The following is a 25,027-nucleotide window of genomic DNA, read 5'->3' on the forward strand; positions in this document are numbered from 1 at the left end:
TTAGTCGGTTGCCGTGTCATTCTGTCTCTACCAGTGGAATCACTGTGTGAGGTACTGAGAGGCATGAGGTGAGCACACGTGCCCCGAGTTCTTTCCGACAATTGTCATTCAAGTAGTTCCTTAGCTGGCACCACTGCACCGAGTAAACATCGTTCCAGCTCTACCAAGAAATACATACCTGCGCCTGTCTGAGTCGTGGAGGTCAGACACGCTGAACAGTCAGCTACAGACGACGAAAAAGTGAAAATTTTAGTAAATAACAACTCGTACGTTACAGAGCGTCACTTTTTGTCTTGTACCGCAAACGGGTATACAGTGGAGTGCCTTGCAGAGAATACATTTGCATCTACATTTATACTCCGCAAGCCACCCAACGATGTGTGGCGCAGGTTACGTGCCACTGTCATTAACTCTCATTCCTGTTCCAGTCGCGTATGGGTCGCGCGAAGAAAGGCTGCCGGAAAGCCTCAGTGCGCGCTCGAATCTCTCTAATTTTACATTCGTGATCACCTCGGTGGGTATAAGTAGGGGACAGCAATATATTCGATACCTCATCCACAAACGCACCCTCTCGAAACCTGGACAGCAAGCTAGACAGCGATGCAGAGCACCTCTCTTGCAGAGTCTGCCACTTGAGTTTGCTAAACATCTCTGTAACGGTATCACGCTTACTAAATAACCCTGTGACGAAACGCGCCACTCTTCTTTGCATCTTCTCTATCTCCTCTGTCAACCCGACCTGGTACGGATCCAACACTGATGAGCAATTCTCAAGTATAGGTCGAACGAGTGTTTTGTAAGCCACCTACTTTGTTGATGGACTACATTTTCCAAGGGCTCTCCCAATGAATCTCAACCTGGCACCCGCCTTACCATCAATTAATTTTATATTACCATTCCACTTCAAATCGTTCCCTACGTATACTCCCAGGTATTTTACAGAAGTCAATGCTAGTAGTGTTTGTTCCGCTATCATATAATCATACAATAAAGGATCCCTCTTTCTATGTATTCGCAATACATTACATGTGTCTATGTTAAGGATCAGTTGCCACTCCCTGCACCAAGTGCCAATCCGCTGCAGATCTTCCTCCATTTCGCTGCAATTTTCTAATCCTGCAACTTCTCTGTATACTACAGCATCATCCGAGAAAAGCTACATGGAATTTCCGACACTATCTACTGGGTCATTTATATATATTGTGAAAAGCAATGGTCCCATAACACTCCCCTGTGGCTCGCCAGAGGTTACTTTAAAGTATGTAGACGTCTCTCCATTGAGAACAACATACATACGTATGTGAATGTTGCACTCTTACAGCCCACATTTACACCAACTTCCCACTTATTCGAAAATGGTCGCTTGTTGAAAATATAAATTCCTGGTTGGTTCTAACTCAGAAATCTAGTTCAGTGCCATGAAAAGTGTATGGGTAGACGCATGCCCAAGTACGTACAACAACTAAGGCTATACACACACCGCTCTTTTTCGTATCTTTGTAATCATTTCTAAGAAACCAACTTCTACTTGCAAGAAGCTTAAAATGAGATCTCAGGCAATCGCCGGGGTGGTTCCATTGAAAGGGTACGATCGATTTCCGTCCCCATCCTTGAAACAAACTCAGCTTGTGTTCCATCCATAATGACTTCGATGTCGACACGATGTTACGTTCTGATGTTCTTCCCTTCCCCATCTACATCTGCGTCAACTGCCGGTTCCCTCCAGTGATCCCCAATTGAGGGCCCGAAGCATCTCCGTAATACTTGCGTGTTGTTCCAACGTACCGGTAAAAATCTAGCATCCCGTCTCTGAATTTCTTTGACATCTTCATTTAATCCTACCTGGTGCGGAACCTAAACACTCGAACATCGCTTAACAAAGGATCGCACTAGTGTCCTACACATGGTCTCCTCTACAGAGAAACTACACATTCCAGAAATCCTTCCTATAAATCTAAGTCGACCATTCGCTACTAAAATCCTTGCGTGTTCATTCCATTTCACACTGCTTTGCAACGTTACGAGTAGATACACTACTGGCCACTAAAACTGCTACACCAAGAAGAAATGAAGATGATAAACGGATATTCATTGGACAAATACATTATACTAGAACTGACATGTGATTACATTTTCACCCAATTTGGGGTCCATAGATCCTGAGAAATCAGTACCCATAACAACCATCTTTGGCCGTAATAACGGCCTTCATACGCCTGGGCATTGAGTCAAACAGAACTTGTATGGCATGTATAGGTACAGCTGCCCATGCAGCTTCAACACGATACCACAGTTCATCAAGAGTGGTGGCTGGCGTATTGTGACCAGCCAGTTGCCCCTCCACAATTGACCAGACGTTTTCAATTGGTGAGAGATCTGGAGAATGTGTTGGTCAGGGAAGCTGTCGAACATTTTCTGTATCCAGAAAGGCCCGTACAGCACCTGCAACATGCGATCGTGCATTATCCTGCTGAAATGTAGGGGTTTCGCAGGGATCGAATGAAGGGTAGAGCCACGGGTCGTAACTCATCTGAAATGTAACGCCCACTGTTCATAGTGCCGTCAATGCGAACAAAAGGTGACCGAGACGTGTAACCAATGGCACCCCATAACACGCCGGGCGATTCGCCAGTACGGTGATGACGAATACATGCTTCCAATGTGCGTTCACCGCGATATCGCCAAACACGAATGCGACCATCATGATGCTGTAAACAGAGCCTGGATTCATCCGTGCACCCAGGTTCGTCGTTGGGTACACCATCGCAGGCGCTCCTGTCTGTGAAGCAGCGTCAAGGGTGACCTCAGCCATGGGCTCCGAGCTGATAGTCCATGCTGCTGCAAACGTCGTCGAACTGTTCGTGCAGATGGTTGTTGTCTTGCAAACGTCCCTATCTGTTGCTTCAATAGATCGAGACGTGGCTGTACGATCCGTTACAGCCATGCGGATAAGATGCCTGTCATCTCGACTGCTAGTGATACGAGGCCGTTGGGATCCAGCACGGCGTTCCGTATTACCCTCCTGAACCCACCGACCACTGCTAACAGTCATTGGATCTCGACCAACGCGAGCAGCAATGTCGCGATACGATAAACCGTAATCGCGATAGGCTACAATCCGATCTTTATCAAAGACTGAAACGTGATGGTAAGCATTTCTCCACCTTACACGAGGCATTACAACAACGTTTCACCAGGCAACGTCGGTCAACAGCTGTTTGTATATGAGAAATCGGTTGGAAACGTTCCTCATGTCAGAACTTTGTAGGTACGCCACCGGCGCCAACCTTGTGTGAATGGTCTGAAAAGCTAATCATTTGCATATCATTGCATCTTCATCCTGTCGGTTAAATTTCGCGTCCGTAGCACGTCATCTTCGTGGTGTAGTAACTTTAATGGCCAGTAGTGTATTTGATCGAAGTGACTGTGTCAGGCAGGAGACTACTAATGCTGTATTCAAGTAATTGTTTGTTCATCCTACTCATCTGCATTAACTGATATTTTCCTAAGTTTAGAGCTAGCTGCCATTCTTGACACCAGCTACCAATTTTGTCTAGGTCATATTGCATGCGTTACCGTCACTCAACGACCACACACCACAGCAATCCGCCAGATATTTTATGTAAGTAGAAAATAACAGCGGCTCTATCACATTTCACTGTGGCACTCCTGATGAACACTCTCCATGGAGGACACAATAACGGGTTCTGCTATTTAAGAAGTCTTCAAGCCACTCACATCTCTGTGAACCTACTAAGTATGCTTATGCCTTCGTTAACAGTCGGCAGTGTGGCACCGTGTCAAATGCCTTAGGAGAATAGAGGAATAGGGAATCCGCCTCTTGACCTTTCCTATAATTCTCCTCCCTGCCTCCCGATGAATCACTGTTTCCCAGGAGCTGCTGCATATGTGTTGTTTTCTTTTTTATTTCGACTTGTTTCCTGAAGCCCGGGGGCTGGTGTCCTCAGATGTTAAGTTCCATAGTGCTTAGAGCCGTTTGAACCATTTTTTCCTGAAACCATTAAGGGGGGGTAGGACGTCAAACGGACCGACTTGGAGCAGGAGAGGCACCACAGGACATCTCATTTTCTACTGTCTATACTTTACAAATAAATTCATAAAACATGATCAGCATGACCAGTAAGGATTCAGAATTCACACTCATAGCAGTGAAAGTCCAAAAACATAACAAAATAAATATTTTTTAGATATGAAGTTTCATCATTTTTTCACTTACTGTTGGCTGCATTTGTTGCTACAGGTACATTTTTCTTCACAAGTAAGAGAGATTCTTTGACGAATTTTGCACAGCATACAAAACATACTTACACGTGTATGAAACTCTAGAATTTTCCAAATCTTTTAAAAACTGTGGTAAAAATTGAGATAATTAACTACAAAATTAATTTTTTTTTCTAAACATAAAGTTTAAAACCTAGCAGCTCATTTATTTTTTCATAAATTAAATAGATTCTAGAGTTCCAGACTCATGTACGTATGGTTTGTATGCTGTGCAAAATTTATCGAACAGTCTCTCTTACTTATGAAGAAACGTGCACCTGTCACAACAAATGCAGCCAATAGTAAATGAAAAAATGATGACATTTCACATGTAAAAAAATAATTTTGCTATGTTTTTGAACTTCCGCTGCTACGAGTGTGAATCCTGAATCCTTCCTGGTCGTGCTGACAAAGTTTTATGAATTTACTTGTAAAAGTATAGACAGTGGAAATTAAAAAGTCCTGTGGTGCCTCTCCTGCTTCAAGTCGGCCCATTTAACGGCCTATCCCCCTTAAAGTCACAGAAGTTAGCTACATGCTTTGAAGTGCAAAAATGCAGCAGGTCGTTTTGTGTCTCACAATAAACCTAAAAAGCACTCCGTCTTCAGGCCGCAAGTGGCCCATCGGGACCATCCGACCGCCGTGTCATCCTCAATGAGGATGCGGATGGGAGGGGCGTGTGGTCAGCACACCGCTCTCCCTGTCGATATGATGGTTTTCTTTGACCGGAGCCGCTACTATTCGGTCGAGCAGCTCCTCAGTTGGCATCACAAGGCTGAGTGCACCCCGAAAAATGGATGGCCACCCATCCAAGTGCCGGCCATGCCCGACAGCGATTAACTTCGGTGATCTGACGGGAACCGGTGTGTCCACTGCGGCAAGGCCGTGGCACAAAAAACCTACCGTCCCGAATATTGGGTCGGACGTGTCAATCTTCGTGGCAGTGGCGTGAAAACATTCTTTACTACGTAGAACAATTGTGATGTGGAAAGGGATATCGAATGGCGCAGCGCATGGTTGTGCAGTTCTCGTGGAGTTCTTCGAGCCCGGGAAGGTTGTCGGCAGTGGGCGCACAGATCGTCGTGCTATGAATGTGGGTGACGAACGACGAAGCGCGCTGTACCGTGCAGGTGTCGTTCGAGCACGGTGCAGTTGGCAGCAGTGGGCGCACAGTGGCGCGCGCCGCGGCCCGGACGCCGAGCGGCGGAGGCGGCAGTTGCGGACCGCGCGGGCGCGCACACCGGTCCACCCCACACCGACGCCGCCCCCCGAACCGCCCCCGCCGCCGACGCGGACACAGCCGCCGGCCAGTGGCAGCCGCGCCGCGCTCCGCGGGACGACGATGCGTGGGCGGTCTGTCGCAGCAGCGCCGGCTCGCGATCGCGCCTGACACTCTAGTCCTTCGGCGAGAACCCTGCGAGTGACAATCTCATGGCGGGCATGGGACCTCGGCCGAGACCGGTCCTTCTGGCGGCTGCGCTGGTTGTCGTTCTGGCGGTCCTCCGTGGCCGGATAGTAGGTGAGTGTACGAGTGCCGTGGAGAAGCCTGCCTGACACCAAACCGACGTCGCGACAGTGTGTGCATTCGCATGTACTGTATGTGCGCTATCGAGATCGATGGTTTGCCTCAGTCCAATTACTCTCAGATCCAACAATACATTACCGACACAAAGCTGATGTACTAAACTCAGTTCTCTGAAATTCCCTGCTCTGCTTAATATCGCTAGAACGTGTAATTTTTCCTCCTATCTATGTAATTATGTAGTTATGTAGTTCTCAATCGTTCGAGCAATCAATCATTCATAATAGGAAACACAGTTATAACTCAGTCACTCAAAATGATTCAGAAATTTTACTTGTTAGAATGAAATCAGGCGATGATTCTTCTTCTCTGCAGGCTCGTGCTTTGCGGCAGTGTGCTAATCTGTACAAATTTTTGGGAGCGTTGTATAATCAGTCGGGAAGCCTCAGATCAAGCGGATATTTGGCTTTGATGAAGTTTAACCTTCCGAAGAAGTAAAGGAGCTCTTGGATTATTAAATGCAGGTTCGTATCCAGTCTTTCAGAAGTTCCCTTCTGATTAACAACTACGCAATATATCGATGAATATCATTAATTCTCAAATATCAAATAATGTAAATTGTTACACACCTTTTGTATGAAGGAGCAATATATATATATATATATATATCCTTTTTAATCATACAATTTCGCATCAGTTATCTTTTGTCATAAATCTCAATATTCAGATTACAATTCTTCAAACAATGCTCAGGCTAATCGGCACGAAGACAATCTCGGAAGCTTTTTTCTAACAACCACCAGAGAGAGTACTACAAAGAATAATTATGCGCTCATGGCATAGCTATTGTATGAAACTATTTTGCGCATGGATTCAGCGAGTATCAAGATAGAAAATTAGTAAACGTCATTCAAGGGTAGAATTGTATCAGAATAATTCATCGAATATAAAGAGATATTACAAACGTAAAATTTAATGAACTTCTACGCCAGAAGAAAACTCTACAGTAGTGGGACTGAACCACGGCCTGTATTTTATTATCGGAAGTTGGCCGGTATCGCAGAATACAGTAGTTTTTCTAAAAATTAATGTGATTGTGGTGGAAAAGCAAATTATTCTAAGAACCATCACTGTGGTCTCCTGTCGACAGAAATGTCATTCTTTTTCACAAAAGAACTGGCCAGGTGCGTGTACGACTCACGCTCTGAGGATTCCGTTCAAACTTAATTATAAATATCTTCAACATTTCGCGGCCCTGTCAGCAACTGTATAAATATTAATTTTAGTTTTAATAATGAAAGCCTCAGTTGCACCGTTTACCTAGAATTTACCTAGGTTTCAGTCGGGATAACCCAACCTTCTTCAGAATAACAGTATCTATCGTTTTAGCTTGTCGATGTCCACTATGGACAAATGATAGATACTGTTATTCTGAAGAAGGTTGGGTTCTCCCGACTCAAACCTAGGTAAATTTTGGGTAAAGGGTGCAGCCGTCTTCAGAATAACAGTATCTATCGTTTTAGCTTGTCGATGTCCACTATGGACAAATGATAGATACTGTTATTCTGAAGAAGATTGGGTTCTCCCGACTCAAACCTAGGTAAATTCTAGGTAAAGGGTGCAGCATTCTTCAGAATAACAGTATCTATCGTTTTAGCTTGACGATGTCCACTATGGCCAAACGATAGATACTGTTATTCTGAAGAAGGTTGGGTTATCCCGACTGAAACCTAGGTAAATTCTAGGTAAACGGTGTAACTGAGGCTGTTCATTATTAAAATTAAAATTAAGACTTAGTTATGTATAGATATACTTCATTCATCCCGGAAGTCGAGAAACTCGACAGTTTTTGCCCGTTGTCGACAGTGATGGCAAGATATCGGTCAACGGAAAGTAACCTGTAGCTTGTAATGGGTGAGAGTTCGAGTATCAAAATATGTGACATAAATAGCCGTACCTTTTGGTTTCATTGACTTAGAGGCTTCAAATTTTTACACCACAAACGGACCAGAGACAGAAGCCTGCGATATAAATTTCAACTTGATACGTCCACCCCTTCTTGATAAGAAGACATGTTAACAGAGGGACGGAGAGAGCCGATATTTGGGATAATAAATAACAAAAAAAAATTTTTTTCGTATGATATAATTAGACACTAACGCATTTCGGATAATTTTCTTTGCTTGTAGGCCTACTATGAAATATCGTTCCTTGCTGAATATCATGATTCTAGGAAAATGGGAAGAATACTGCCGATTTGGTGAATGAGTTTGCTAGCATAAAAAATAAGCTATATGAATGGTTGTATCTTTTGATTGCATTGATTTTGGAGTTTATTCGTTAGATCGCCAATGGACATGTGGCATGAATTTCGACTTGATGCGTCTACCAGTTCCTAAGAAAAAGGGTTTCTAAGAGAAGGACAGACAGACAGATAGACAGGAAAACGGACGGACGGACAACAGAGTCACCCTATAATGGTTCCGTTTCAACCAACTGAAGTACGGAGCTCCGAAAAGATCGTTAAATGCAAATTGAATGTTACCGTTATCAAAATCAGTTGAAATTTACTAACTAGTGTAACTAACCACACATATTATATCTTCCACTACCTGTTTCAGAGAATTACGTTTCCATCTTCAGATGGAAGTATGTTAATTAATAAGTCACATTTGTGTTGCATGTATATCGTTTGGGTAGTTTCGGCACTGTTTGGCAGCAAATCAAATTAAAAATATTTTATTACGAAGCTCAGAGTCATGTGGACGTTTTGATTGAGTTGGGAACAATAACATAAAAACTGTTAACCTATATAATAGAAACCTTCACAGAAGTTTCAGCCTTGAACTAAAGTAGATTTCTTTATTCCTCCTCTACAGATAGTGCCCCAGGTTATCCAAAATTCGTACACACAATGCATACGTGTCTAATTAGCTGACATAAACCCTCATGATAGCGGAAGTATAATGCTTCGAAACGCTTTGTGAAAAGTACAATGCAATAGATGTTGCTGGTGATATCAATGCCTATTTCCGATCGAAAAATAACAGATTTATTTCAGCTATTAATGGAAAATAAAATGAAATTTGTTTCCCCTTCCTCATTAAATATGACTTATTAAGTTAATGTAATTAATTAATTATATTTAAACAAGAAACGGAAGGTAGAATTCGTTAACACGAGCATCTTCACCTAGAGGTAGAAAATTCTTCCTAAATTTATTCGCAATACGTGAAAGCGACCCAAGACTGAAGGTAGCTAAATTGCATTATTGTGACAGGAACTGATATTCTTCCTAGTCTTACAGTGAAAAGATTCGAGCAAGAACGAAGAAGGAAGTAAGTCTGTTGAAAACTATTACTGGAAGGAAGCGTAGATTGACGAGACATTTACTAAAGCATCAGTCAATAGTTAATTTACATGCATGTATTACCTACTCATCTGTACTCTGCAATTCACAGTGTGCTCAGTGGCTGAATGTAAAGGATATCCTCTTTTTCTCCTTCTTCGTGTTCCATTTGCGTCTGGTGCGCGGGGAGTCCTTATGCTCTCGAATTTCTCCAATTCTTCCTTCGTGGTTTTCAGTAGCATAAGATTGATAACGTAATATAATTGCCGGTCGCTGTGGCGGAGCGGTTCTAGGCGCTTCACTCCGGAACCGCACTGCTTCTATGGTCGCAGGTTCGAATCCTGCCTCGGGCATAGATGCGTGTGATGTCCTTACGTTGGTTGGGTTTCACTAGTTCTAAGTCTAGGGAACTAATGACCTCAGATGTTAAGTCCCACAATGCTTAGAGCCATTTGAGCCATATTGAAACAATTCTTGAGTTGAGGCGTATCTGAGTTCTGAAAGTAAGGAACGCTATGAGACCAAAGCATCCTGTTTCCGCAGACTACTCGACCGCAGAAGTTTTATGCAGGAAAGAGACAATGGAACATTTTAATAGTGGGTATTCAAGTGTCAACGGCAAACCCATTCGATATGAAACCACCGATTCGCCTGTATGTACATTCTTATGTATGTATACGAGGTACAGGTACGCGGTCAGTTATAAGATTTTTATCTGTCGCTCATCACTACTTTCGACTCTGACATTGTTGATGTGAAAAAATGCCTAGATGTAATTGGTTCGGTGTCCACGTTAAATTTCAGCCTGGGTATGGGAGGTCAAAAATCGGAGGAGAGCATGCCATTACATCTCCAGTTGACACAGTGGTGTTTAAAGCAACCTTGTTGATGAGCTTTTATGTTATATCGTGGTGTATGATTATTATATCAGTCCTATGGTCTAGTTACATATTTAGTATCGTCACAGCCGTTTAACTTACTCTCAGATTCAACAGTAATTTCCCAACATTATATGTATATTCTCGTTCAAACACTGAATGCCAAACTTCAGTTAAGTTGGTTCAAGCGAAACGTAAGTAAGCAGTTTTATCCCTCGAGAATGACTTCTCAGCCCAGTAGTTTTAACCAAAGTGTCTCAGTGCGATCAAATAGAAGCGAGCGAAAGAATCCATCTTTGAGATAGAAAATTTTATTAAACTTGTTCTCAGTGCCCGAAAATGATCTAAGGTTTAAGTCTGGCGTGCTCATTATATAATATAGATGCTGAAGTAGGGTCTCTTTCTCCTAGCATATAGAGTGTAGCTGTAAAGAGAATCAAGAATGAACACGGGAGAAATGGTCTGAGGAAAGCCGTTACCAGAAAAACTATAGATTTTTGAACATCTGCTAAGGCATTGAAGAGAGTGCTTGATGAACCATAGCACTATATATCCATCTGTACTCCGAAATCCCTAGTGTGATGTGTTGTAAAGGTTACACGAAGTAAAATTGTTTTCCGTCATTCCTACTCTGTTCGCAAAAGGCGACCAGGAAGAAATGTCTTCGGTATTCCGCGTTCCTCCCTCGTCCTCTGTATGAGATGTAGGAGCTTGGAACACAATGTGGTCCCAGACTGACAATGGGAAGCGAATGAGTTTTGAGGGTAATGCATCCTTTAAGACTAAGGTACAATTTTTAGAGACAGGAAAGAAACAGGGGCATAGTCTGACAGTGGTACACGTCACTAGAAGGACCGATTTGATGAATCAACCTTAAGTTTTACGTTTCTGTCCACTGCACATTAATGATGCTGAGTGCTGTCGAAGATAGTGAAGTTAACCGAAATGAATTAGGAGTGAAGATTAGGCTTCAGAATTTCGGACATTGATCTGGACAAGGATTTCGAGAAAGAACTCTCTGTGACTTCGTACTTGCTTACTACTTTACTTCTCCTTCCAGGATTAGGCTATTACCATTTTCTGACCTCCGTTTTACTGCCATCTCTTCATGCGTCGGCCAAACCCTTCTTCTTCCGGTAGGGTGATATCTGAGGGCAAGCTTCTGAATTGTATTGTCCTCCATTCGCCAAATGTAGTTGTCCATACTTTTAGGGACCGATGACCTAGCAGTCCGGTTCCTTCAAACTCACAAACCAACCAACCCACACTTTTCTTTTTTGGTAAATTATTTCATTCAACGAAAATATATTTAATTTCTGCTTTATCTATTCATTGGATTTTTTGTATTGTACGGAATATCCTTTGAATGATTGGACGAACCGCATTTCAAATGACTGTATTTTGTTTCTATTTTGTTTTATTCATGCATGTGTCGCGTTCATGTATCGTTGGCAAAGTCATGGCCTTATATTTGAGTCTCTTGTCGCACGTTCTCTTCAGTGGTAGCCAAATTTTGCTACATATATACTGAACTCGATAAAGTTTATTTTCTCATCATCGTTGAAAGATAATTCATAACCTAGATGAGTGAAACATGAAACTTGTTCTACTGCTTGATCATCAATTATTTTGGCTCTAATTGGGTATTTTTCTTGCTATGGCACAACTGTTACTTTTCTCATAGGTATCCGAAAATTATAACTTTTGCAATGACACTTAGCACATATAATGATTTCGAAGGTTGCACGTGTATGCCTTCATCTACATCCACATCTACACACGTACTACGCAGGCCAACTACGGTGCGTGGCGTAATGTACCCTTACCACTGCTAGTCATTTCCTCTCCACTCGCAAATAGAGCAAGGGAAAGAGGCTGCCTGTGTGTCACTGCGCGAGCCCAAACTTCTCGTATGTTATCTTCTGGGTCCTTACGCGAAACGAATGTTGGCGGCAGTAGAATCATTCTGCAATCGTCTTCAAATGCCGGTTCTGTAAATTTTCTCAGCAGTGTTTCTCGAAAAGACCGACACCTTCCCTCCAGGAATTCTCATTTGAGTCCCCGAAGCAAGTGAAAAACCACGACATTCGACTTACTTGCTTTTCGAGCCGGTCGCTGTGGCCGAGCGGTTCTAGGCGCTTCAGTCCGGAACCGCGCTGCTGCTACAGTCGGCCGGCCGGTGTGGCCGTACGGTTCTAGGCGCTTCAGTCTGGAACCGCGTGACCGCTACGGTCGCAGGTTCGAATCCTGCCTCGGGCATGGATGTGTGTGATGTCTTTAGGTTAGTTAGGTTTAAGTAGTTCTAAGTTCTAGGGGACTGATGACCACAGATGTTAAGTCCCATAGTGCTCAGAGCCATTTGAACCATTTGCTACAGTCGCAGGTTCGAATCCTGCCTCGGGCTTGGATGTGTGTGATATCCTCAGGTTAGGTTTAAGTAGTTCTAAGTCTAGGGGACTGATGACTTCATATGTTAAGTCCCATAGTGCTTAGAGTCATTTGAACCATTTTCTTTTATTTTCGTAAACAACAGAAGTCGGAATGATTGGGCGTGGACTGAAGTCCGCTGTTTTCTATTGTGTCAACCACTGCGCTCCCTGCTCGATTACAGGTAAGAGGAACCATAGAAACTCGGAAAATATATCGCTCGCTGCGAGAATGTTTCATCGATCTGCAATGTCTCAGTGGTCGGATCGTCGTAGTTTGTAATAAAAGTAACGTATAAGCTGAACGTGACGAAGAAAATGGATTAATGTTAATCTATTTTCCGAAGTGAGACTTAAAATTAAGGAAATGATATTTTCCGCGTCGGCTGTCAATCTGTTTAGTAATGTGCAACAGCACTTTCGGCTAGTACGCCATTCTTAAGCAACAGCTCAGTGTTAAACAGGCTAATGTACGTTCATTCCTATCACCATATTTACGTATTTTATGTCGTACACGTAATAGAACAGGGTACCTCGCGATACACTGAAAAAGGACGCAACACTCTGCACAACAGTCAGTAACAAATCCATGAAAAAAAATTAACTCTTATTTATCACCGTGCGTGCATTAAGTGAGTCAAAATTTAAATTTTGTACTGGTGCTGAGATAGTTACTCATAGTTGAAGATATAATTGATTATCATAATGGAATTCTAGGCTGTGTTCCCGATGCTTGCGTGAATTAGAGACGGCCCGACTTGTTCGACAATCCAAATTTCTTTTGTTTTGATTAATTTAGAGCCTGCCGTCCGATGTGGCCGAGCGTTTCTAGGTGCTTCGGTCTGGAACCACGCGACCGCTAATGTCGCAGGTTCGAATCCTGCCGCGGGCATGTGTGTGTGTGTAATGTTCTTAGGTTAGTTAGGTTTAAGTAGTTCTAAGTTCTAGGGGACTGATGACCTCAAATGTTAAGTCCCATAGTGCTCAGAGCCAGTTGAACGATTTTAGAGCCATTTTGTGGACAGCAAGTTGTGTTGTTGCTTAAATTAGGTACGTACTAAAATTTTACTTTCCTTACGCAAGGCACAGGGCACATATAATGTATAAAATGGCAACATACTATATAATATAAACAACAACATAATTTGAGGTTAATTTATTTCTAAACCCACATAAAAGTGGTGCGTATATATTTGAAAAACAATAAGACCCCTGAAGACACCACAGCTGAGATGAAACATATTTGAGGATTAAACAAAAAGTGTGTTCTTGTAAAAAGGCAGACACTCTTTCATTAATTATGATGTCCCTAATGTCTGCATTCCATCTCTCTACCTCCGCCTCAGCCTGTAAATAATACGAGTAACAGACCAGAATTAGAGCTGGAAATCTCAACACAAAGTATTGCTAAGTGGCCATTATAGTAGATGGGCTGTCATAGGTTCCTTTCCCAAGAACAGTAATAGTGATTAGCCATCAGTTGTGATTGACATCTTCAGAATCGATGTAAAACCTCGTCTGAGACCGTCATGTTGGAGTCAGGCTTAACTGTTTTAGAGAAAATATTCAGGATCTGCTCTGTGGTGTGGAGGTATTTTTCTCGGCGTGTCGATCTTCTCGTATTACTAAGCAAGTCAATCTACGGCACTCCGCAGAATTTGAGGAACCACGTTCTCTCTTCCCATCTCGAGACAAAATTAGATTAGCTGGACCAGAATGTCAATGAGGCACTGCCTGGTTCCGATAAGAGCCCCTGCCGAAAACTCTGCGCTGTCTTTCACGACATTTTGTTAAATGATTTATCACACACGTTAGTGGCGGACAAGGATGTTGAGCTGAATTCGACTCTTTCAGGACCGGTGGGCTTTCGTTACGGTAATTTCCCTTCGAGTATTTACTTTTTTGTTATGTATTACATTTTGAAGTGCACAGAGAACGACTCTTTTGTCTTGAAGCCACGTACGATAATAAATTTGCTACTTAACAATTTGGCAGAGGGGGATTTTTAGTCATAGTCACAGATGACGGGTTGAAAGGGTCAGAGGGATCTACGGATAATATTGCAATTAATTTTACATTATAAATGACTATGGAATAGTACTGAAGCAACTATAAAAATAATCGTGTTGTTACCTGAGACGCAAAAGGCTATCAAGACAATTCTGATCAATTATAGTACAGCCGCAAGATGTGCTCCCGTAATTAACGGGTCTGATTCCGTTTTGGGTTTACAGCCGCCGACGTATTGGTGCCTGGCACTCTGCATTTCCCCAAATTGGCAATTTGAAGACGATATGACATAATGCATATGTAAATGCTTCGGTAGTAGTCGAGGTAGAATTTTTATGTGGCAATGGCCATTACTAACGCTGGGGAAATGTTTGTCCGTTGCCGAAAAAATGTGGCGAGGAAATGGATACCTGCACGGCATATTCTGCGTTTAATATGTCTCGTTCCTTCGGGGCCATCAGGTTGTTAATTTTCCCGTTTTATTCTTGTTCTGTTTTAAACGCACTTGATGAAAAATTTCAGTGCGTTAAAGATGGAAACAACTAATAATAATTTAAATAAGGAATCTGTATGAGGTTAATGATGAGGTTCCGCAATTTTTTTCATCTTAGGAGTGATTGGTACCCATTTTATTTCCGGTCACAAGACGTTGTCAGAACTCAGGTACACTGTTTCCTTACAATGAAATTAATACCCCTAGCTGCATACAGGCGTTGATATAAGTCAACGGGGATACTTGAAAATGTGTGCCCGAACGGGACTCGAACCCAGGAGCTCCTGCTTACATGGCAGACGCTCTATCCATCTTTTTTTTTTCTTCTTTTTTTTGGTGCTCTCATTTTGTTCTTTATTGTTCGTTGAATTTGTTCGGGGCGGATATCTGATGACACCAGTTTAGGTTCTTCGTTGACCTGTTCACTCAGTTTTTTGTTACAGAGGGTAGCTACCGTGCCGGCATCCATCTGAGCCACCGAGGACATAGAGGGTAGCGCGACTGCAGGGACTTATCTCTGGCTCGCCTCCCGTGAGACCCACATTCCCAACTTATTGACCGGCACTATATTCATGGTGCCCCTGCCAATTATGCTCATTACTCGCGGCTTTTTACCGATTCCCGCGAGAGTTCGGGCACTGGTTGTGCATCCGCACAGAAGAAGATGGTCAGGTGGTATCTGTTCTTTCGGACATGTCATATACACTGTTTGCTTTTTGAAAGTTCGGTAACAGTTTTTGTGTTATATGGTGATGTTCCTAACAGAGAACATACATCGTTCTAACATTACTCTGTCTCATAGGTTACTTCGCCTAGCGACCACAAAGCAGGCAAACAAAAACTGAATCCAAATAAACTTTAACGAATCAGCGCCCTGCTATGACTGATGCGGTAATTATTTTTTTTCTCAATTTTCCATTTTTGTCACGGTTTGGGTGGAAAAGACCACAAGAGGGCGTGCTAGGGCAAGGGAAGCCCGAGCTGGGAAAGAAGTGAGGCAACTTTCTAGTTCGGAATTTCCGTTACATCATAAGGAGAACTGCATGGTAAACCATTAGTGCAGTTGTTGTTTATAAGCTTAATTATGTTTTACTGGGGGGGGGGGGGTGACGATGGAGCAATACTTGAATTTATAAGAGACTATTATTTATAAGTTTGGGAAGTGGAGAGGAAAAAGAAATATCTGCTGCATATCACGAATGTAATGTAGACAAACTAACCGAAAGCATATAGGTGGCGTAGAACTGTCAATGACCCCTTCTTCTGTTGAAACCTCCGGGATGAGTTGAAGTAGTCGATGTATAAAATTGCAGGTAAAGCGGCTACTGTCACTAAGACTCTCCCATTTATAGAGCGGGTAGAGGGCACTACCATACGTCACGTTATGACGACAGCGTTACTATCTCAGGATGGTATTACCATAAGCCGTACAAAATAATTGATTGTTATTCTGTTTGCGGAAAATTCGACGTCTATGCTTTATCTATGACCTCACAAAATTTGTCGGAAACCACTTAGAATGTGGAACAGCTGTAAAGCAGTTTTGGGAGAGACAATTTGAAGTTGCTTCCAGTCTAAAATCCAAATGACTGACTTGTGTGTTCGTAAGTTTGTATAAAGTATCGTATAATCTTTTATTGGTTGGGCTCAAATCTATTTTGAATTTGCTTACGATGTATCTCCCTTCTTGAATTTTCTTGTAACGTTTCAAGTAAAACGTAGCTTTTGGTTGATATGAAGTATTGGTATTAAGTTAAACTATGCTACCTAAGTCGAATGAGGAATCGTTTTTAGTTCTAAAATTCTCCAAAAAGCAAAATTTTTGAAGGTACCTTGTAATATTTCTCAAGCAGTAGTTATTATTCGCTAATAATTACTGCTGTGCTGTGCAGTGTTGAAAAAGAATATTCTGAAATGGGTAAACGAAAAGCTACTGCACCGGAAAGACTTTGGAGGTCGATGTTTGCAAACAATTCCTAGTGCAATATACAAAGTTTGCTTTTACAACATAGACTCCACCTAGCTAGATTATTGTAAAAATCTCAGATAATAACAGGAATCAGTAGTGGCAAAGACGTTCTCACACTGTCCATTTATGGACTTTGAACAGAACTTACAGAAAGAAAGATTTCACATTTCTTTTTATGATAAGTGGAGTCTCACCTGCGTTTCTTAAGATCACAGTTTAGAATATAACGCTTGGACAGCAGAATTAGCTAGACAGGATCCGCGTCTAGCAACTTTTATCTGGTCTGTTATGACATACTGACTGTTAACAGTGCAGATCCACTAGTATTAAGGAATAAGTCTCAGGGCCTGTGCAGACCATACTACAGGGGATTCGGAGTCCACGCGTCACCATTCGATTCTACTCAGACTACGTAATTTTATTCACACGGTTTCGTAGAAGACTGCCAACGTCCTGCCCCAGTCAGGTATAAATTAACACTCGAAGATTCATGATTACTTTCACGTTCTTCGCAGGTGTCGAAAACGATATTGGTACTCTCGAGAAGTTCAATCATCAGCATAGTGGGCGCATCTAGAATACTGAGAGTCAATTTTACAAGACCTGTCGTGACTGACAAAATGATAACTTTTAGAAGACAGTTAGCGAGGAGATCCCTAATATCAGAGTGATAGCAAAATGGTTTCTTCACAATCACCGGAAAGTCGAGAAATATGTCACACAGTACTGATAATTATAAAAGTAAGCAAGAAAAGTGTTAAATTAATGTAAGTGTATCGTCATCAATTTTATCACCATCATAATCATCCTCTTCTTCTTAAGGCTATGTCTTGTAGTACCTACTGTTCTTCCCAGCCATTTGTAGCCCTCGTTGTTTCCCTTTTTTTTTCTTTTCGCTTCCTCTAAAAAATTACTAGTCCCCGCTTGAGCTTACCGACAGCGTATAATGCTAAATCGCTGACTGATATATCGTTATCTTCTCTTCGACGTACCTGGAGTAAATTCAAAGTGGTCGCCATCATCCTGTTAAACTGAGAGGAAAAGAAAGCATTAATTACGTTTCGCAGCTAAAAATAACGATTTATTAAAATAAAAAGGTTAATTGCACTTCCAATTTTCAGTTAGACATCAAACTGAATCCACGTCACGCAACAGGTATTACTCTCTGACAGACCGCCGTGATTAACATACCTTCCTCTACATGTAACAAGCCTTTGCTGCAGATCACAGTCAAGCTGCATCAGTTCATTTGTTTCTGTTTAACATGTGCAAGTCTTTGACAAGTGATCGTGAAATTAAAAATTGGCTTTCGAAATAACGAAAAGAGGTAAGTACCATTAATAATAAATATATGGATTAATAGCCGCTACTTGTACTCGGCAAGCGTCTCTGTAAACTGTAATCGAAGATCATTTTTTTAATAAAAGTTTAATCTTTCACGCGTGTCCAGTAACTGAGGTTGTTAGTTTTGCATAAATTGCCTCTATGAAAGAACAGCGGCTGTTTTATTCATTTTCAGTTCACTGCAAATACGCAATTTATTACTTTTGATAGTACTGTGTACATAACAATAACACAAAAAGCAACTACAGAGAAGCCTCTTGCCTCTTCCATTACCCAGATAACCACAAGTTGTATTATATACTAAAAATCCAAAATTAATCATTTCATTCGAAACCTACTTTATTGCTGGGAGTTTTCAGCCACTTGAATGTCTTCTGGTCTACGTCAAATAAATGCCACGCAGCTTATATTATTTAAGAAAATAGTAAATCCTAACTGCGAATACGGCGTTGTAAACTAAGATATCACTAATTCGCATAAAATTGAAAAATCGATCTCTGCCGCTATTCATGTCCCTAGTTCGCTTTCGCATAGTCGAATTATTCTTCACTGCATAGAATACATACAATATCAACAGATAAGAAAATCCACTTTTCACTCCTACATTTTATAGTTAACACTAATATTAATTTCTCATATTCAACATTCATGTCATTTATTACGTTAGGTACAATATTTTACAGCAAGTCGTTTGATTTCTGCACAAAATAACATTTAATTTAACTTGCAAAAACGCTGTTTCCCTAGCATTCATGACAGCATGCTGCCACCTATTGATTCCTTGCAACACTTCGACTACTCGCCTTGTACGAGTCTCAGATCTGAAGAGTTATTGCCGCCACCAGTGCTTTTAACTTGACAGCCTGCCGGACAGATGACATTATACTTACATTCACGGGAAAAGAGTTATAACACATTCAAATGCATCAGTTATTAGAACGGTACACAAATATGAAACAGAATTTAATCAAAGCGTAGTGACTACCGCTATTTGCCTCTGTACTTCCGTTCTTGGCCACAGCAAATTGGCAACACGAGAGACTTTTCATCCACCATGACTTCGTAAGGCAAAAAAATAAATTATATATATATATATATATATATATATATATATATATATATATAAATAATCGAATTATTTTTCACTGCATAAAATACATACAATATCAACAGATAGGAAAATCCACTTTTCACTCCTACATTTTATATATAACAATTGTCATTTTAGTCCTGTTTACAATTATCCCACTAATTTATTCAACAGTTTTTCTCCTTTGATTGTTTTACTTCAGTAGTTGGTATGTCTTAAGAAATGATCACGTTGGTTACCGTTCCTGACGACCTGCCACTAGGTTTATTCGTCTCCTTAACAACACCTCTACTTCCCCCAAACACCGAGTGCCACTTGTAAACAGCGCCCAGCTTTCATCGTCATGCGGCCGTGCTCACCAAAGGAACGTCGAGCTTATCACTCTTCATACTAACATCATTTTTACATCTTCGCAGCAAAGTATGAGCGAAATATTCAACTGGATGTCTATCGATAACATACGTCGGTGATTCTGTCGACGAGTGAAAAACATACATCACTGAACGCTTAAAATGTTTCATGGAACCCAGTATCGGGTTGGCTATCTACCGGCTTCCAGCGACAACAAAACCTCGTTTCTCAGTATTTAATACTAATACTGAACGAATTGAAAATGTTGTCATAATCTAGTCGTTTAGAGCTATCATTTTATGTTAAAGATTCAACAGAGTAAGGCAAGTATAACAGTTGTAGGTGTGTTTATGTCTTTCGGGAGCGTAATTCACAGAGTGCAAACACTGAGAGTACATTCACCCAGTGTTTTACAATAAGAGCAATAAGCGACATCCAATGAATTTTACCTTCTTAATTTCAAATCTTTACGAAAGTTTTTCTACTTCACACTCACCACAAAATAATGAAAGGAACGAAGTGTATCGATTACTACTTTTTCGTTTTCATGGAGTGAAAGTTAGCAGAATGCGTGAAGTTTTAATTGATTACTTCTTTATTATTAAATCTATTCGCAACACGTTTTGCAGACAGTATCCTCATATACCACTGAATATACCTGCGAAATTCTGTAATTTGTAAGAAACACTGTTCGGGAGATATGAGATCATGGACATAAAGATGCATCACCAAAACCTGCTTTTATTTGGAGCGCAAATTAACCAAAATATGCTCGTCTAACGTTTCACAATAAGACCACTTAGCGAAATCCAGGAAACTTTAAACATAATTTTGAATGTTTTCCAAACTTTTTGTCGCTTGTGTTTTTAAAATCAAATGTTTAAAATGTTAATTCATTCGTAAAATAACGAGAAATTGGAAGAATCGGCGTTTAGTGGATATTTACTAATAATACACTCCTGGAAATTGAAATAAGAACACCGTGAATTCATTGTCCCAGGAAGGGGAAACTTTATTGACACATTCCTGGGGTCAGATACATCACATGATCACACTGACAGAACCACAGGCACATAGACACAGGCAACAGAGCATGCACAATGTCGGCACTAGTACAGTGTATATCCACCTTTCGCAGCAATGCAGGCTGCTATTCTCCCATGGAGACGATCGTAGAGATGCTGGATGCAGTCCTGTGGAACGGCTTGCCATGCCATTTCCACCTGGCGCCTCAGTTGGACCAGCGTTCGTGCTGGACGTGCAGACCGCGTGAGACGACGCTTCATCCAGTCCCAAACATGCTCAATGGGGGACAGATCCGGAGATCTTGCTGGCCAGGGTGGTTGACTTACACCTTCTAGAGCACGTTGGGTGGCACGGGATACATGCGGACGTACATTGTCCTGTTGGAACAGCAAGTTCCCTTGCCGGTCTAGGAATGGTAGAACGATGGGTTCGATGACGGTTTGGATGTACCGTGCACTATTCAGTGTCCCCTCGACGATCACCAGTGGTGTACGGCCAGTGTAGGAGATCGCTCCCCACACCATGATGCCGGGTGTTGGCCCTGTGTGCCTCAGTCGTATGCAGTCCTGATTGTGGCGCTCACCTGCACGGCGCCAAACACGCATACGACCATCATTGGCACCAAGGCAGAAGCGACTCTCATCGCTGAAGACGACACGTCTCCATTCGTCCCTCCATTCACGCCTGTCGCGACACCACTGCAGGCGGGCTGCACGATGTTGGGGCGTGAGCGGAAGACGGCCTAACGGTGTGCGGGACCGTAGCCCAGCTTCATGGAGACGGTTGCGAATGGTCCTCGCCGATACCCCAGGAGCAACAGTGTCCCTAATTTGCTGGGAAGTGGCGGTGCGGTCCCCTACGGCACTGCGTAGGATCCTACGGTCTTGGCGTGCATCCGTGCGTCGCTGCGGTCCGGTCCCAGGTCGACGGGCACGTGCACCTTCCGCCGACCACTGGCGACAACATCGAGGTACTGTGGAGACCTCACGCCCCACGTGTTGAGCAATTCGGCGGTACGTCCACCCGGCCTCCCGCATGCCCACCATACGCCCTCGCTCAAAGTCCGTCAACTGCACATACGGTTCACGTCCACGCTGTCGCGGCATGCTACCAGTGTTAAAGACTGCGATGGAGCTCCGTATGCCACGGCAAACTGGCTGACACTGACGGCGGCGGTGCACAAATGCTGCGCAGCTAGCGCCATTCGACGGCCAACACCGCGGTTCCTGGTGTGTCCGCTGTGCCGTGCGTGTGATCATTGCTTGTACAGCCCTCTCGCAGTGTCCGGAGCAAGTATGGTGGGTCTGACACACCGGTGTCAATGTGTTCTTTTTTCCATTTCCAGGAGTGTATACACTTGAGCTGAAACATGACATCCATTACAAAAGTGAACCAAATGATTACATCTTAACCCCTTTAAGACGAGTGGAAGCATTCAAATAAATAACGCAGTGGTCCAGTTTGGGATTAGATGAGTGTCAGGCCGCAGTTGTGATCATTGTACTAACAGTCCTTTTTCTGATTTACGTTCAGCACCTGTTGTGTAATCAAAGTCCCTTAGTTACTATGTCGTTTGTGTAATACGGGCGAACTCGATCCAAAAAGTCATCATCTCTCTTGATTTATGTTCTTCCGTCAGTCTGATCCGTATGGAACTGGAAGTCCCACATTTCACAGAGGCTAGAGATAGAGGACTAAGATTTTCACTGATCAATGTGAGCGCGTTATGTGATGATATCGGATCATATTTAGCATTTTAGTTTAATGTCGCCACGTTCTTGTTGCATGCGGCTAGAACTCATCAACTGCATTTTTCACGGTAATGCCCTTCTTTTGTACATAACCCGCCAATGAAAAGTGCCAAGCACGGGGTTTCAAGATAGCCTAGGAAACTGCAATGTGGGTAAACTGAAACTGAATTTGCTGTAACATGTCTCCAGTAAGTACAGTCGGTGTGAATCAACAACGTGACACAGTTACACTGTATGACTTTTAAGAAAATGCGTTAGTTATGAAGCGTAGGCTTCCGCGTTGTTGTCGCTGTCAATAAATTTTATATATTGAGAACGTGGTCTACATCAGTTATCTTTAAATAATTGCAAGATCCTTCCCTGCATTGGATTTAAAATCTAAAGTTTTTGGTCGTTGTTTGTAGGTGAGCTTACTGTTGCCATATACACAGTGTTGCTATTCAGCGTAAGGTACAGATCTAGTCTGTAGACTGGAAATCATTTTTCTCTACATAATTGTTTAATATGAGTGTTAAGTAGTTCTTTAAGCAACTAATAACACTGACCCAATTTAATCTAAGACATTTCCGTTGTCCGAAAATGAGAGTTATTGATTTACACTTTGAGCAGTGTGAAAGCGTCGTTTCTATTTACATATCTCAAATAAGACAAATAAATGCCTGTTTCGATAATGTCAGACCCTAAAACATTTATAGCATTGGAAAAAATTTTGATTTTCTTTTGTATTTTGATACTTCTGACTCATTAACGTTCTGGAGTTTGCCATCGTTATCGCATTATTTGGAAGCAACACATAGTACTAGTACGATATAAAATGTGTATAAGACGGTCGCGGCGTTTCCCTAAGACAGTATGCCTAGGTCGCTTATTCTGATAGACACCGATTGTTTTATGCCTAATGCGAAATTAAAATTAGACATTCATATTCAAGGTGCGTTATTCACCAGTCTTAACAAGTATGTTAAGCTCTGCCTAGCGCCGCTAATTTCTTCAGTTATGGCGTGCCTGTTCCTAGTTACTGGGAGCTGTTTTTCATATTTATACTCTAATTTATTTGATACATCTGAACGCTTTCTCGGTAGAGGGTACATCTTCTGTAGTTGTTGTCACGTACGTTATTGAACACGCATTCGGAAAGGTGCTGGTAATTGCAGAATATTTATTGGTCAGGTTACAAATGTGTATACGTGCTCGTGTGGTTGCATTGCGCCGCACTTGGATTTCCTGGTTTTGGCCTGTAAGGAGTGTATCTCACTACAGTGAAGCACAGGCAAATTACTCAATGCTTAATACCGAAACAACTGTCACACTACAATTTACTTCTGGATTTTTAAATGTGTTTCATTCTTCTTCTCTCCTGGCCCTGCAGCTTGCATAAGGTCGTAATATGACGTTTTCATTATATTTTTAACAGAATTAGATGCAAATTGTTTACTTAAATTTATTCATTGTTTTCCAGTGTTTCGTCCGCGACCGTTTTACTTTCGTAAAAATGACGAAAAGTGTGTGAATATGTATATATCCCAGTATGTACTGCAAAATTAGAGATGTGTATTGTGTATACCAATTGCACAACAGAAGCAGACATCGTACAATGTTAAACTATAAGTTAGTTTCATATTATTAACGCTGTTAAACTTATATCTACAATATACCATGTTGTAACACAAAAATGGAAAATCAACAGGCAAACAACTAAAAACCTGATGTAAATCACTAAAAAACACTTGAAGATGAGCCTCCAGGGCTCGAAATGCATAGTGCAGTAAATAAACGCAACTTGTGACTGAAGGCGGTTTATTCTTCATTGTACGAAACTGTTTACTTCTTGGTGATTGGATAAGTTGACGACAAGCTTGATTCAGCATAGGTGTAAGTATAACATAAGCACAGGCAAATTACTCAATGCTCAATGCAGAAACAACTGTCACACTACAATTTACTTCTGGATTTTTGAATGTGTTTCATTCTTCTTCTCTCCTGGCCCTGCAGCTTGCATAACGTCGTAATATGACGGTTTCATTATACTGCCTCGTAATGCTGTCACATTGACATTGGAACGATCTATCATGTCAAAATTTAATACGAAATATACCTAAATATAAGATAAAAAATCTCATAGTGCTCTTATTGACTTAGCAGAATATGTTATATAAACATAGTGTCAAGAGGAAGTCTGATAATGGCAGATACTTCGAAAGAACCTTGTTGTAAAATTATGTAATTAAAAAGAAATAAACAGTTTGCAACTAAGTTTGTGAAAAGAATAAAGAAGATGGCGTTCCGTTTTCTGTACCACTGAATAAGGTAGAATGTATGATATTCGTCTCCTTGAAAGGTTCGTGTAGTGTACTGAGATACCACACAAGAAGAGTTTGCAACAGTTGGTATCAAAAGCACCATGGAAGTCTGCCCGCAGCAGGAACATCTCTGCACGCAAATCAGTCACTCTGCCCGCGAGAATGACGCTCCCTGGAGCGGCAGCAACGCCAGGAAGAGGGACTCGCGCTGGGTACCAGTGCACGAGCTGAAGTTGT

General features: G+C 41.9%; 1 protein-coding gene across 1 annotated transcript in view; it reads left to right on the top strand.

Annotated features, from left to right (window-relative positions):
- Positions 1-5,624: 5,624 nt before the first annotated feature.
- The window catches only part of LOC124802722, a 544,884-nt gene continuing 525,481 nt past the window's right edge, over positions 5,625-25,027 (top strand). Inside the window, exon 1 of the mRNA XM_047263691.1 lies at positions 5,625-5,800. Within this exon, the coding sequence (XP_047119647.1) occupies positions 5,713-5,800 (88 nt within the window). The 5' untranslated portion in view covers positions 5,625-5,712. The remainder of the gene's footprint in view (positions 5,801-25,027) is intronic.

This window comes from Schistocerca piceifrons, chromosome 6 (assembly GCF_021461385.2).
Source record: "Schistocerca piceifrons isolate TAMUIC-IGC-003096 chromosome 6, iqSchPice1.1, whole genome shotgun sequence".
Lineage (NCBI taxonomy): Eukaryota > Metazoa > Arthropoda > Insecta > Orthoptera > Acrididae > Schistocerca > Schistocerca piceifrons.